Source organism: Ovis canadensis, chromosome 13, assembly GCF_042477335.2.
Source record: "Ovis canadensis isolate MfBH-ARS-UI-01 breed Bighorn chromosome 13, ARS-UI_OviCan_v2, whole genome shotgun sequence".
Lineage (NCBI taxonomy): Eukaryota > Metazoa > Chordata > Mammalia > Artiodactyla > Bovidae > Ovis > Ovis canadensis.
The window spans coordinates 30,937,417-30,953,810 of NC_091257.1; the positions used below are offsets into that span (position 1 = coordinate 30,937,417).

Here is a 16,394-nt window from a genome sequence, read left to right on the forward strand (position 1 = left end):
CACTGATTTTAAAGAATTTTTAAACTCATTACTAAAAGGAAATGACCTTGAAGTTGGGTGGGTAACGAGAAGTCAAGACTTAAAACAAGGCTAGATTTTTGTGAAATCTTTATAATTAAATGCTTTCTTACTTCTGTGTAATTTTAAGATTGTGTAAGACATAGCAGTAAGAACTCGTTCTCCTTCGAAGATATAGATGTCCCATATTCTGAGGTTTAGTGTAAAGGGCGTCTATAATTAAAAACAAAACAGAAATAAGATGAACAGTTTGTCCTCGTCTGGTATTTTTAATTTTATGATTGGACTTTAAAAATAAACACTCACCCGATCAAGGAAACATTGAAAAAACCATTTCATTGTGTAAAAACTTGTGTAGACTTCTTGCGAATCCTGGAAAAAACAAAAATTCCACAATTTCTGGATGGCTGCACACAAAACACGGCAATATAATAAATACTAAAAGTTAGGCAGGTTGTTGGAGGCAGCTGTCACAGCTGAACAAAACCATTCATTACAAATCTCCTCTGTGCTGGGTATTTCCACTTTTTCTCTTCTGACTCTCTCTTCTTCTTCCTCAGTTGTACTTTTGAAAATCATCCTGAGAATAAACCCCTCATAAGATAAGACTGTAATACAATACTTTGATTCTCTTTTAATATACTCTAAAAGGAAGCATCCTTGCTTTACTAAATTACTATATTTTTTCAGAGGAGTATACATGTGATCACTGAGGACGAGCCTGTATGATCCTTAAAATATTTTAGTGCAGATGCTTTAGTGCAATTAAAACACCTCCTAAATCACTGAGAAATCACATATCCTTAAAAACTATATTGTTTGTATTACTATATATCAGCTTCAAAGGCGACTGATGCTATGAGTTAGGGCTGTGATAGTTCATCGGTACTAAATTTCACAAATCTCATGTCATTTGAGCAACTGGGAACTATAACCGCTCGGTAAATGAAATGGATGAGACTGTGCACCAACAGAGTAATGGGGACCAATGGCTGCACTCAAGTCTTCCAGCTTTATTCTTGGTATAGGTGGGTGTAAGTCAAGGTCATATCTACCTACCAAGTGCTGCTTAAGCTTGGACAAAAATTTATTCAGTATTTTTTCATGATGTTCTTGAAACCTCAAGAGTTTGGGAAAACCATGGACAAAAAATCCTAGAATACAAACATAAAAACATACTTCATAAATAATAACAGAAATCCCTAGTTTAAAATGCAACATATTTCTTTTATCTTTTAGCTGTTAACAACAATAAAAACAAACCTACTAGTTACCCAAATATTTTTACTTCTCTCCAAGGAAACAATTATGTATAAGCTTTGATTAATAAAAACGTATAGCCTAGTATGTGTTTGCTAAGGATCGCCTATCACCTTGTAAAAATATAAAGGAGGACAGAGTATTTCTGAATTAAAAGGGAAACTAAGAAAGTAAGAAAAAATGGAAACTGAAGCTTTTTATCAAGATTATCTGTTTACTTGAAGTACTGGGTGATGTCTTAAACACACACTTCTATAAATTATTCTAATCTTGATTACTTATTTTGCCTCCCCATTATATATAAAACAAACATTGTATTACTCTTTTCAGGCTTACTCTAACAGTATCAGAGTAACCATGCTTCCCAGGTTAATATCACTTTTTAATCCTTTTTATAAGTGATATTTAACATAAGCTAAAACATACGGGCACTGTACGATCAATGTTAATATAGTCTATCCGAAATGATTATGCAGTACAATCTATAAGATTTCTAGGAAGTAACTGTAAATGGGAAGTTAGTATCAACTTTGTGTATGTAACTCATGGAAATTTACATCTATTTTTATTCACAAGTTTCCTTTCAGATATTCTAATAATCCATTAAAAAGGGCACATACACAATGAATTTATGATTTCTCCATATGGGTTTTTCAGCCTGGGTTCTAGGTAACTTCAAAAGACATTAATAAGTGTTCTAAGTTTTGAAAAGAATCCAGGAGAAATACTGTATGTCACATATACCCTTTTTTGCATATGTTCACAGGCATATGAGCTTCTGAATGTTTCTAAGTTGTTTTATAGCCTAAAGACACTTGTTTTTCTTGGTTTACCTCATCTCCCAGACTTATCTGATTTTGGAGTCCAATATTTCCCCACAGAACGCATGTTTCCAAAACGGAAAACTATGTCCCTGCAAGAAACTGAGGAACACTGCTGGGAAGAACTGCTTTATGATCTTTGGGGAAGGGCTATTTCTTAACTGATTCTCAGCTTTCTAAGGAGTGCGTAAAAGTCTCCAGAGATAGAAAATTCCTCCCCTAGTAATACTTTCTGGTGAAATGATTTCATTAAAAAAAAATCTATATGTGTCTCTCTCTCTCTCTGCCACTTTCACAGCCAATTTGAGAGGAAGAAACTCAAGACAAAGCCTGATTCTGAAAAAGGCAATTCCTTCAATAATAAACATGAGCTCAAGGATGCTAAGACAGCCAACACCGCTTCCCTTTTCAGTGGGGTTCCAGACTTGGTATTTTAAATCTCATGCTTTAGCCCTCACATTACACTTCTGTGAGTGATAACAGCTTTGTATATGAAATGCAAAGAACTGAGGTAACTTTCAGTTATAAAATTTCATAGGCAGATCTAGAAACAAATATCTCTAGGTACAAACTTATCCATAATAATGACCTAAACTGCTTTGTAAATGTAAATGTTAGAATAGTAAAATAAATACTGCTTTGTAGATTAGTGTGGGGCTTCCCAGGTGGCACAGTGGTAAAGAATCCACCTGTCAATGCAGGAAGCACAAGAGATGTAGGTTTGATCCCTGGATCAGAAAGCTCCCCTAGAGAAGGAAATGGCAACCCACTCCAGTATTCCTGCCTGGAAAATCCCATGGACAGAGAAGCCTGGTGGGCTAGTCCACAAAGAGTCAGACATGACTGAGAACACACACACATAGCTGAGACTGGTGACAAGAATTACTGAAAGCAGGTTATCAGGCTTGTTAAAAGAGATGGATTTTCTAAAACTGGACAGTATTCCACATAATTACACACTACTTAAGCTGTTAATATCCCACTGTATTTCCAAGATTATCAGCAATGCCATCTCACACTAAAGCAAAATAAAGACTGATAAGGAAGAGTTGTGTTTCCTCAGGATGCCCTTTGCAACAATACTATTGAATGGCAGCTCAATGTAATGTGTCTTACTACTGGAGTCCACTTATGGGATGCAAAGTGTCCAGAAACACTTATGCAGATAGTATTTATTTTTTTAAAAATCCACAGCAAACACTGAAGGAGATAGCTAAATGCAAACATATACACATACACACAATGCTTCAACAATAACCACATGGTAAGAATGTGAGATTTAATCAGCTATGGAAGGTCATAGTTTTGAAAACATCACTTTAAAACTGTGGCAGGTTCCCCACCACATGAAGCTTCAACGTTCACAAAGAGAATGATGGTCCATTCTCAGAGTGATTAGTATTAAAATTGTTTTTAATTTGGTATTATCACACTCAATGGCATTGAGAAAATAATTTTGCATTATATGGACAAATGCCACTTCTTTTTCAAGAGAAGTTTCAATCCAAACTCTCTCAAGTTAAGTTTATTGCATATGCTTGGCAAATATAATAAAAATATTATTCAAAACAGTGTAATAACTTGAAAACCAAAAAATTACATAAGCTTTGAAATATCAAAGTGCCCAGAATTTGTTACCAGCTTTTTTTACTGTAAAATGGAATCAATTTTAAGCCTGAGAGAACTAAAACAAATTTGACATAACAAATTACTGTGGACCTTTCCTTTAAATACCTCAGTGTCATTTCTCAATTAATATTCTCTGACAAACTGGTATAAATTGCAATATCCAGTCAACAGTAGACATTTCACTGAAGGCATGACTGTCTAACAGTTTCGATCAAAAGCTTCCAATAACTCAGTTTTTCCTAAATTCTTCCAAACCTAGTTTCTCCTAACCAGGGCAAGTAAGGAAAGAATTTTAAAACGTCAATAGTATATGTTGTAGTAAAGACGAAGGAATATAAATCTGAACAGAAACGTTCAATGAAGAAGAATTAAATAAGGAATTAGTAATAAGTACTAATGAATTAAACTCGCCCCTAGACAAGTTTCTATACTTGACTCTACCAAGCATCTGCCCCGAGCCTGACTTTGTTCGAGCCTGCCTGTCTCCCCTCCCTGTTTGTTGCTGATGGCCCCCTCAGGGTCCTCTTACCGTGCATGGCATGTTTGGGACCTGAGAACAGCTTGACCAGGGCCCAGAAGGCATCTTCCTCATTCATATACATGAGGAGCAAGGCTGTGATCTGGCTCATCCCCTGACAGTATCCAACCTCCTAAAGAGAAACAAGAACAGAGAAACCGGGGGTTTAAGACCAAAGTACATGTCCATGCAGGTGTGAAGAACTGATGTAGAAAACAGAAATGCCTAAATACATTACTTAATGTGCAGTTCTACAGAGAAATGTTACAGTCTTCACAGTACCGAGCCACATGCTATCAAAGACTATGTTTGTGTTGAAGAATAAATGCAGAAGTGTGGACAAGGCTAACCTGAAAGGACTTTATTGACCTCTGCTCAATACTGTTCTCACACCTTCTGTAAAGAGCACTGTTTCTATTTCTGTTTTATGTGTGATTCTCAGCTCAATATTCCTCCTCTTTGCTCAGACGCTGGCACATTTCTCTCCTTGCACAGTTCCCAGTTGGCTGTCTTTTCTCCTCTAGATTTCCAGATCCTTACAGAGACACATTCTGGGGACCCTTTCAGTCTAAGCCCCTTCCCTGAGAACTGCCCATTCTCCCCATAATAACACATAATGACACTTACGTGTAATATCACATGGCCTTAGGGATCCATGTCATGACACGTGAACCACAGCTCATGGGGACGAGGACGCCTAACCCCAGGGAACCATTAATTCAGCTGCATGACAATTTTACTCATTCACTCATCACATGTTTCTCTAGGAAAACTGAATAAAGCCACAACTACATGCATGGTGGTATGTAGCTGAACAGAATGCCCACACTGAGGCTATGGCTGCAGTAGCAGCCTAAGAAAAACAGATAAGCAGGCAGAGAGAGACGTCTGAAGAGAGAAACAGTATAATGAACAGTTTCCAGAGACAATCAGAGGCACCACGTGGCCCCGAGCGGGACAGAAAGAGGAGCTCTTCTCTCTGTAGGCTTCTCACCCTCCAGCTCCAACAGCCACCCCCAGCTTCATTTCTATCAGATGCCCCTTTAATCAGTTCCTTTTTAACTTGCCCTAGTTTGAGTGAATTTCTGTTCCTTGTAACTTAAAGGTTTTGATTACAATAGAAATGGTACACTTCAAGGTTCAAGGTGTCCTTCCTGGAATCCAGTCAGCAAAGCATTTACTTGGCATCTATACTGGTGTTGACACTAGCTGATCTCTTCCTCCAAATCTCTCTCCCTCAAGAGTAATCAATACCTTAAGAATAACATGTTCTAATACCAAAACGTTTAGTTTTGGCTTACTCCAGGAGGCAGCAAGTAGGTACTTATGGTCTGCTATCCGGACCTCACCAAATAAATGAAATGTGATTCTGAAAGTCAACCTCCCAGGGGAATGAAGAGTCACCAAGAATCAAGCAGCATTAATCTAGCCACTACTTCCTGCCCCTCCTGCCCTGCTGATTCCCAGTTCTAAGTGCTTAAAATAAAAACAAGAAAAACACCACCACAAAACAAAGCAACCTGTAGTAAGGGGGGGGGGGGGGAGTGAGCTTTGCTGTCATGCTGTGATTCTTCCCACTTTCCGAGCAACTCTGCTCTGATATCCTGGGGCGGATGAGGGAGCCTTGGGAAGGTCCACACAGACCGTCCAGTCCTGAGATGAAGCAACACAGGGCAAGGGGGCTTTTCCAGGAAGGAGGCCCAGAGATTTCCTTCAGGTGCTCAGAGCACAGCTCAAAGAGCTGTGGACAGGCAGGTGCTGACTTACCGTATTATAAATAGAATATGCAGCAAGAACGTGGAACAGGGATTGTTGCCTAGAGGAAAGAAATTTACATCGAACACAATTTAGTTTTTTCACCTTTTTAAAATTAGGAACTTAAATAAACAACAGTTTGACTGATGATAAATAGATAATCCAGATAAAGCTACTAGTATTATAAAGAAATGACCCCAAGCTCAAATTTAAACAATACTCTACACAGCCTAAACTTGAGGCTAGATAACACTCATTTTGACAGAAAGGATTTATAACAAAAAGCACAAAGCACATCACCATGTCTTCAATTTGGTGTCCCCTTTCTGTTCTCATAGAATCATCCCCACAGAAGGGGCCGGCTGGATGGAGCTGTGGACCAACATTCTGAAGCCTCCTTCATAGGGCCAGCATCCTGCAACACCTTGCAGTGGGGGGGGAGGGACATGTCCCCTAGGGGGCGGTGTCCGCTGGAAATCAGCTTCCAAGACTGGCATCAGGATTCAGGGCCCAGGATCCAAGCATGGGAACAGGAGTGGCTCCACCCACTGTTACGTCTTGTCCACTAACAACGTTTGCTTTCTGCTCCATCAACCTTAGGCTCGGCTGTTCTAGAGGTCCTGGCTCCAAAGAGAGGAGTGTCCCCACTAGGAGACAAACACTTCCACTGAACTGGGAGCCAGGTTGCCCACCCCTGTAAGCAAGAGCACGTCTGGAACACAGAGAATACTGAAGGTGCCTCTAGAGTATAACCAAACCCAGTGATTCAAGTCCACGGAACACCACCACAATCAAATTCAGGCAGGACTGCTAATGGTAGACGCTTCAGGAATAAAGCTTTAGGGCCCCCAGCAGCCAAAGTACCTGCTGAGGGCAAAGGGTACATGGGATGGGAAGTGGAAGGTTAGTTACGACCAGCAGAGACCACATGCCCAGTCACGGAGATGATGACTACATCTGTTATGAGTATTTTTTCCTTATTTTGGTATCAATATGTTTGTGGATATACATATATATTTTTAATATGCTTTGTTCCATCTCTTTTCCCTATGTCCCCATCTACCATTAGATGTTTCATAATAGCTGACTTTGTATCACAGCATTTAAGTTATACATATCAAAGCAAAAACAGTACATATCCCCAAGGACTCAGCATCATTCTGTCGGGAGGGGGTTGGCATATTTTGAGTTGTAAGCAGAATAGTTGTGGAAGTACAGAATATTATAAGGAAGTACAACTTCATTGTCTTTATTCAAAAATTAAGTTGATGAGTGTGGTCCGTGATAGTGAGCTTCTTCTGTGCACTTGGAGGGGCTGCAATCCCCAGCTATGCAAACTCTAATGGAGGTGTGGCTGTGAAGCAGGTCTTTTGTAAACGTAACCAAAACACACAATCAGCTGACTTGAAGTCAGGGAGATTACCCTCCATAATCTGGGAAGCCCTGGTGCAATCGGTCAAAAGGTCATAAGAGCTCCTGAGGCCCTTCCTGACATCTGCACTATGGACCTTGAACTTGCTAGTCAGTTCCGGCACACTGGAACCCAATTCCTCACAGCAAATCCCTCAGTTTACATCTCTTACTGGTTTCTATTTCTCTGGCTGAACCTTAACTGATACGGAGGACAGCAAAACTGTACATTTCATTCCTAAACAGTCACTGTTGTTTTATTCACTCATTTCCCATTTTTTTAGTTTCACCCATGCATGGAATCAGGGGTCTAAGAATGCATTTATTACTGACATGGTTCTCAAAAAGTAACAAAATCTCTCATTTCTTTTCTGAGATTTTTAATAAAAGTATCTACCATGTATTTAAGAATTTCTAGATCATAAAATGACTTTATAACAAATAATATAGCACAGATATGTCAAAGATTAAAAATTTAAGCTAACTTATATCCTAAAGTTTACATGATATGGACCAAAGGATCTACCAAAATTTAAACCCTCAGAGGTGGAAGCAAAATCATCACCTATAAAAGATATTCTAAACGCTCACATTTCAAGTTGACAAAGACTATTTGTGAATGCTGCCCATAGTTCATAGCATTGAGCTGTACTCACTTCACACCATATCTGTCTCTGAACATGATATGGTCCCTAAATGTGCGGTTGACATCCAGGTCTATCTGTCTGATATCAGGCGAACAACCCCGTGCTCTGTGTTTTAATTTCTGGAGGAAAAAAGAGAAGAAAGCACATTTTAATGGAAATCAAATGTCAAAAAGTCTATGACAAACAGTAAAATAATTCTCATGAAAAAACTTTTTAGATTTAGGAAAGCCATTTCTATGGTTCAAAAATAAAAATATAACAAGATGCACAGGGAAGGGCCTCCCTCTGTCCACACACCACCACCCTGCCTGGCCTCCTCCCCTCCCATACTCTCAGGACAGCTAGATTTTCATTTGGATGGAAAATGTTTGGAGTTTGCGTTGCTAAGACTCTTCCCAGGCAAGCCAGGCAGTTCATGGCGATTCCTTTCTTCTCTCCAACATAGCGTTCTGGTTTGCCTTGGGGCTTATCACTGCCCGGCCTCCCGTTTCTCAATGGGCTTGTTTTCTATGCAGTGTTGCTAATTCGGCCCAGGTTCACTTCAGGCTGCTGTCAGCCTCTGGCACCTCCTGTTTTCTACTCCCCGCAGACCCGGCTCCTCGGGCCTTCGGACCAGCTGCTCAGTGGGGCGTCTCAGGGGTTCCCCTTCACAGACATCTGCTAGGCCTTGCTTTGCTTAGGTTTCCTGGCTCCTGCATCTCACATCTTTCTTGGTTTATTTCCTTGTTCTGAGGAGCTCGGCCTCCAGTAGATTTTGTGAAAAGACGTGTGGAAGATCAATTTTTTGATGCTCCGAGTGTCTGTTCAGTCTACCTTCTTTCTTAGCTCTTTGACTACTTTAGAATTCTAAGTTAGAAAATATTTTTGCTCAAAAGGCACCACCTCCACTGTCTTCTGGCTTCCAGTGTTGCCATTCTAATTCCTTCTTCTTTATAAGAAAGGAACTTCTATCTCTAAGTTCTGAAACTTGCAATTTCTGTGTTTGGTCTGGATCTATTTTTAACCACAGGTTTGGGCATTTGATGGATCTTTTCAATCTTAAAAACTCATTGAGTTGAGTTTTGACTTCACAATCTATTTTCTGGGAAACTTCTTCACTTGTCATTTTCAAACCCTCCTCTAGAATTTTTCATTTCTATTATCATCTTTTATATTCATAGGCTCTGTTGTTCTCGAATGTTCCTTTTATAGCATCCTATACTTGTTTTATGGATGCAATATCTCTTTTTATCCCTCTGAAGACATCAGCAATAGCTCTTCTGTTTTTTTCTTGCTCTGTGGTCTGTTTCTCATCAGTTGCTTTTTTCACTTGTTGCTATTTTCCATGCTAGCTCCTAGCTCCTCTCCTCACTGCCTGCTTGTATTTGAAAGAAGACACAAGAAAGCTGATGGAAAGTTATGTGTGCAGACGGGCTTCACAACCGTCCTCACTGGAGAGTGGTCCAGCTGCTTTCACTGGGCCTCCCCTGCAGTTAGGAGTTTGGGGGTTATTTTCTTGGGCTGGTCAGATTCCTAGGGAAACATGCTTCTGATCCCCCCTCAGGAGGACAAGTGCCCAACTGCTAATGTTCTGGGAGTCAAGTGGAGGGAAAGGCTGGTCTGCCCCAAGTTCAGGGCATCCACTCCCCCGCATTTTCCTCCATGTGTCTCTGCCCTCTCCAGCCCACTGGCCCTCCGTTTCTCATCCTCCTCTTCCCCAGAAAGGAAAGGCTTGACGAGACATGATAAAATATGCTTTAAAATACAATTTAGTTGAAAGGGAGAAAAACACCCAAACACATCTATAATATGAATTATTCTAGAGGACAAGAAAACTTAACACAAAAAAGACCTCATGACAGAAGCAAAGCCCAGTTAAACAGGTAAAAAAATAACAGAACAGAAAGATTACTTATGTCCCAGAATGGTGACAAGCTAAGGGCAGAATACAGGAAATTAAGCATATTTATCTTAACAAAAGGAGGTAAGCAACTTCCCGGGTAATCTGAGACTGAGTCCATGAATGTCACAATAATAAAGAATAAATACTTACTTAAAAGAAATAGGATCCAATGAGCCTACAAACCCGAGGGCAGAAGCATAGTGGAAAGCACCTGGATGAAAAACCAGCCACCTCATTGTGGGTCTGGCCGACAACACTCTTCGGCCTTGCTAAGGCTTCAGGTGGGGTTGTTGGCCACTGTGGCCAGGCCCCTGCCATCTGTGACGCAGATCACAAGACCCCAGAGAGCCAGATAACAGTGAGATACAGGTAAAAGAACGGGAGAAACAGCAGGCAAGAGCACCGGCTCAGGAGCCACCATTATCACCGTTTGAGAAAAATCTTAGTAGATGAAGGAAAAGTAGTTTTATTCTCATTGAATTTCCATAACATCTTACAGAAAAACCCAAACAAACTTTCCGGCCAAATCAATATCTAATCAACCATTTAAAATAATTTGAAACTCTAAAATCCCAAGACAGAAATTCATAATCTGTGGAGGGTCCAAACAATTAATTTAAAAAGTCTAATTTTTTTAAAAAAAGTAACTGCTTAAAAAAAAAGAAAGTAACTGCTTAAATTAACCAATATTTATAACTTTACATCTTGATGAAAAAATGTTTTTAATTTATACTTTATTGAAGGATATTGCTTTACAGAATTTTGCTGTTTTCTGTCAAACCTCAACATGAATCAGCCATAGGTATACATATATGCCCTTTTGCCACTATTATTCAACATCATTCTGGATGTCCTAGCTACAGCAATCAGAGAAGAAAAAGAAAGAAAAGGAATCCAGATCAGAAAATAAGTAAAGCTCTCACTGTTTGCAGATGACATGATACGGTACATAGAAAACCCTAAAGATAGTATCAGAAAATTACTAGAGCTAATCAGTGAATATAGCAAAGTTGCAGGAATCAAGATCAATATACAGAAATCATTTGCATTTCTATATACTAACAATGAAAAATCAGAAACAGAAATTAAGGAATCAATCCCATTCACCACTGCAACAAAAAGAATATCTAGGAATAAACTTGCCTAAGGAGACAAAAGAACTGTACACAGAAAATTATAAGACACTAATGAAAGAAATCAGAAACAACATAAACCCATGTTCCTGGGTAGGAAGAATCAATACTGCGAAAATGACTACATTACCAAATGCAATCTACAGATTTAATGCAATCCCTATCAAATTACCAATGCTATTTTTCACAGAACTAGAACAAAAAAATTCACAATTCATATGGAAACACAAAAGACACCAAATAGCCAAAGCAGTCTTGAGAAAGAAGAATGGAGCTGGAGGACTCAACCTTCCTGACTTCAGATTATACCAGAAAGCTAGAGTCATCAAGACAGTATGGTACTGGCACAAAAACAGAAACATAGACCGATGGAAGAAGATAGAAAGCCCAGAAATAAACCCATGCACCATGGGTACCTTATTTTTGATGAAGTTTTACTTATACATAAACAGGAAGGTATCAAAAGAGCGTTCTGAAGTTCCTTTTCTAATTAATACTGGGTTTAAATTATAAGTTTTCTTCATTTCAGTTATTCTAACTTATTCTATTTATATATACTTTCAGAGGAACATTTATTTTCAGATATACATTTCTTATTCCTTCCCAAGGTTAATATAAAATTTAGGTTTTAGAAAGGCTATAGCTGAGATGACAAGGAGGTAAATTTAATGCACTGGCCAATTTCCAAGTCTTGCCGGTCACTTTTATTAACGAATAATAAAACCTAGAAACGCCGTAACAATCTTGGGAGAAAGAAGAAAACCGTCAGTCATACACACGCAGCTGCTGGATAAACTGAATTCTGCTACTATTTTCCTAAAACCTCTAAAAGTGACACTGTAAATCTATTACTAATATTGCATTGCAAATGAATAGCTGCAACCAGGTGTTAATTTTCCTTACGAATGTGCCCCAACCGTGACTGATGGTTTCAAAACGCCAGGCTGGCTCTCGGTACTCACACTATACAGGTCTCTGGTCTCTTCCTTCATTTTTGGGATCTCCAGGAGCAGTGCCCAGACTTCACCTCTGAGCTGGAGTGGGATTCCTTTGTAAATTCTCCTATGAAACTTATGGAAAGAAACATAAATTGAAAGTTACAAACACAAAGCTCAGACTAGTCCCTTAAATCATTTCTGTTACTCTTTTCAAAGGATTCCTGGTAACTGATAAAATTTAACTCTCCTGGATCCTCTCACCTCTCCTCTTTAGATCTGAACAGGGACATATACACAGAAAGGACAGAACAAACCAGTAAGAAGATGTCAAGTACGTCCATACATTAGCGTTTTCATTCACTGCAAAGGTGCGTCTTCGGACACACGGGAGCACAGTCGGCGCCTTCTGAAATTGTGAGCGTCTGACACGTTCCCCGCTGATGTGCCTACCTAGTTACACACCTCCCTTCTTTCTCTCATACATCTAGAAGGCTCAGAATAACAAAATGGTTCTCTTGTGTCACAGTGTCTTCATGGAGTCTCTCCAGAACCTTCTATCTCACAACTCATTGTGGCCCCCAGTCTTTATTCATCTCCCCCCTCCCCTGTCCCAACACACACACACTCCCTCTTTCCCTCTCTTCTCAACTCTGTGGAGAGTTCCTTCAGGAAAACTTTTGTTCTTTTCCTAATGACACTGATCCTATCTGACCAGACAAAAATAGTGATAAATTTCCATCAAGAAGGAGCACCACTTCTGAATGAAATTATGTATAAATCATCAGTAACTCTTAATTATTTGGGTACTTGACACTGCTATCACTCTAAGAATCTTAAGACTCAGCATACCTCTCCAACTTCTTGTGATTCACCTTTTTCTTTAAAGCTAATCACATATTCAAAATAACATATTTATTATGCTCACTACAAAGTTGTACCTAAGGAAACTTTAAAACTTAAAAGGAAGTGATGAAACAAATCATGGCAGAAACTTCAGGAACAAGGTAAAAATAAGTACACAGTTACCATTACAAACAAAATAATATTTCGATAGCATGGCTGAGAAAATAAGATATTAGAACTAATAACCAAAATGCTGATGAGCTATGAACTAATAAGCAGAGCTTTAACTTCTACAATTACACTACTTAGATTTTTTAAAATGAAGCCTTTACTAAATCATGATGTAGCTTTAAGAAACTGTGAATTTAAATAATTAACACTGTAGAATGACTTTTCCTGTGAAACAGTGCATACTGTGAGGTTGACTCAATTAGATAATCAGATACATAATTTCAGTTCTGTCCCTTTGGTATAAACACAGTACAGTCTCAAATTTGAAATTTCGGCAGTGACTAGAAACACTGAAGCATTAAGTCAAGCGGTAGATGTAACTGGAAGAATATGTACAGAAAGGCTGTGTGTAAATTCCATTCTGCTTCAGCATTTCCCATGCGCTAAACACTTAGCACCATTAACTGCAAACTGAGTGTGTGTGGTTTTTTTTTTAAGTGACTTTAAGATTTTCCAGAGAAAGTTTATCACCTATATTCATTTAAAATGTATAATAAACTTAACTTTTTAAAGGAATATAATCCACTAAAAGCGACTTCAAATTCTCTCCTGAATTTCCACAGTAAAGATGTTAAACTGTAAGCAATGATGGCAAGTAAAGAGATCACCTTTGATGGACATACTTGCATGTCCATTAGACAGATGTTTTTCCATGAGTAAAATAAGAACCACATGCATTTCTTACACTGCATCACTCACAAAGATTTTAGACATTACTTATTGCTTTTGTTCAATTCTGTATTCAACAATTATATATAAATTACTGACTCCAAATAGGCACAAGTCTCCCGAGTCTGGATCTGAGAGTTTTAAACCATCCATGAGGTCCTATGCTTCTTAACAAGCACATTCTATTTCCTTCTGGTCTTTAACTGATACACACCAAAAGGGACTTCTAAGCAAACAGACAATAAGCAAGCCCTGGCATCTGGACACACCATCTCTTGCTTATCATTAAAAACAGCCTTGAGAAATTTATTTCTATACATCGTGTCTCCATTTTCCTATCAGTTGAATCAAATGTTGGCTAATACAAGTCTGTCAGTTACCTGACCAACAAAGGTCCATTCAGTTATTTGACAAAACAAAACAAAACAAAACACCATACATATATATATACATATACATATATATATACATACATACATACATACATACATACTGCTAAGTCACTTCAGTCGTGTCAGACTCTATGTGACCCCATAGACGGCAGCCCACCAGGCTCCCTCGTCCCTGGGATTCTCCAGGCAAGAACACTGGAGTGGATTGCCATTTCCTTCTCCAATACACACACACATATATATATCTCCATTGTAGGAACACTGTTATGACAGAGCCTAGACACAATAATATCACAACTAGTTAAATCAGAATGGTCTCTGCCAGCAGAGATAACTTCATCTTTTCATTTAATAGATTATATTTTAAAAATGCAGTGTGACTATACATAGGGGGCAGTCATTGTGAAAACACAGGCAACCTTAATGGCAATTTTTTTCATTAAAGCTTATATTCTAAAAATACAAATATTCTCTATCAGACCTATATATTTTTATTTCAAGATATTTTTAGATATTTCTTTGTACTACCACCACATAAGTAAGGATTCTGTTGAGAGAAAACATATACTTTCCTTTGGAAGAGAAGAAAAATATACACTATTTTTTAACTTCAATGTAATCTAAGACTGGGTATAAACTGAGAGCAGCAATTCTTTTAGAAGGTGCATTCTGCCTCATACCAGTTGGACCATATATATCATCAAATAATTCTAGCATTCATTATAGTTGTGAGAAAGTGCTTTAAAATGATGCATGAAAGAAAGCTCCATTAAAATCTCTCTCACTGAGAAGTACATTAGCAGAGCTGCTGTCAGGATAACAGCTGAGGAGAATGCTCATTTTAACAAAGGCTTACATACTTTCACAGACATATGTATACTAGAGAAGGACATAAAGTCATATAATTCTACAAGTATTTTATTGGACTGAAGCTGAGATTAAAGCATAGGTACAATGCATCATGAGAGATTCTGTAATTAGTACTTGAAAGATCTTTCCACAAAGACATCAGGTGAAGGACTTGTCAGCTTTAGGTCAGTCTGAGAAGCAGAGTGTTAAACCAGAGCACAGAGATCATGACCAATATTCTACTCAGAAAGGATTCTTCTTGAAACATAAAATTAGTAACCCAGAAATGAACTTACTCCTGATGAAAATAAAACAGTAACGGTCTAATGGAATTTAAATGGGGATATTTAGGATGCTCCAAAAGAAAAGGGATGTTATTCCTGGGAGATACCCCATGACAAAAAGATTTTCAAGGCTGAATAAATGTCACAGAATTTAATGTCCCTTTAAAAAATTTCTACCACATACTAAAGATGCTGAAAATCCTGTAGTAAAGAAATCTGCTTACCTTTGGTCAGTTTTAATTTTCCCAACGTGACTTAACCGAAGAGCCTCTCTCTCATGAATAATAAGCAACACTTACTGACCGCATATTAAGTGTCAGGTGCTTTGCATATTATCTTATTTAATCCTCAAAACAACTCGGTGAAGGAAGTATTTTGATTACCCTCATTTTACAGACAAGCAAACTAAGGCAGAAAAAAAGGTTAAATACCTTCCCCCAAGTCACACGGCTAGTAATGTGGCAGAGCTGGGGTTTGAACCTGGGATAGTTTATTGTTTAATCAGTAGGCAACACTGCTTCCATGTAAAAATATCTGTTAGAACCCAAGGAACTGATGCTCCCTGGAATTCCTGTTGGCAAAGGCTGACACACAACAATTTATATCTATGTAAATAAGAAAATGTACATATATTGCATAGAAAAAAAATGTTAGGAAACAGACAAAAATCATAACAGTTAACTCAGTTTTGTTGTAGGATTATGGAAGATTTCTTTTTTCTCTTAAAAAAATTTTTTTTAAATTATCTAACCTCCCTTCAAAAAACTGGTAGTGAATGCTTACTACATGTGAGGTGCAATGCCTAATGGCTTGCCTGCATAAAATCATGAAATCTTCATCTCTTTGAAATGGGTATTATTATCTCCATTTCAAAGATGAGGAAACAGAGGCTTAGTTGTCAGCAGTTCTCAAGGCATGGGCCATGCAAACTGTTTTCTTAATGATACTAAAACATTACTGGCCTCTTTCCCTGCACTGACTTTGGCACTGGGCGCAGAAAAACCTTAGTTCATGGCCCCTCATCAAAGCTGAAGCTCCTGGCACCTTGCCACAAGCCAAGGCAGGAGAAGCACGGTGCGGGCACTCACTGTGTTCTTTGATTACAGCTTAAAACAG

The 16,394-nt window shown here is 38.5% G+C and overlaps 1 protein-coding gene across 2 annotated transcripts in view; it reads right to left on the bottom strand.

Moving 5' to 3' along the window:
- The window catches only part of USP6NL (USP6 N-terminal like), a 138,875-nt gene that overhangs the window by 11,806 nt on the left and 110,675 nt on the right, over nt 1-16,394 (bottom strand). For both annotated transcript variants that reach the window (XM_069546402.1, XM_069546403.1), the window contains exons 7-13: nt 12,035-12,142; nt 8,067-8,176; nt 6,013-6,061; nt 4,258-4,378; nt 1,078-1,172; nt 325-390; nt 132-231 (exon numbers count right to left, since the gene is read on the bottom strand). In XM_069546402.1, coding sequence (XP_069402503.1) covers nt 132-231; nt 325-390; nt 1,078-1,172; nt 4,258-4,378; nt 6,013-6,061; nt 8,067-8,176; nt 12,035-12,142 — 649 coding nt within the window. The remainder of the gene's footprint in view (nt 1-131; nt 232-324; nt 391-1,077; nt 1,173-4,257; nt 4,379-6,012; nt 6,062-8,066; nt 8,177-12,034; nt 12,143-16,394) is intronic.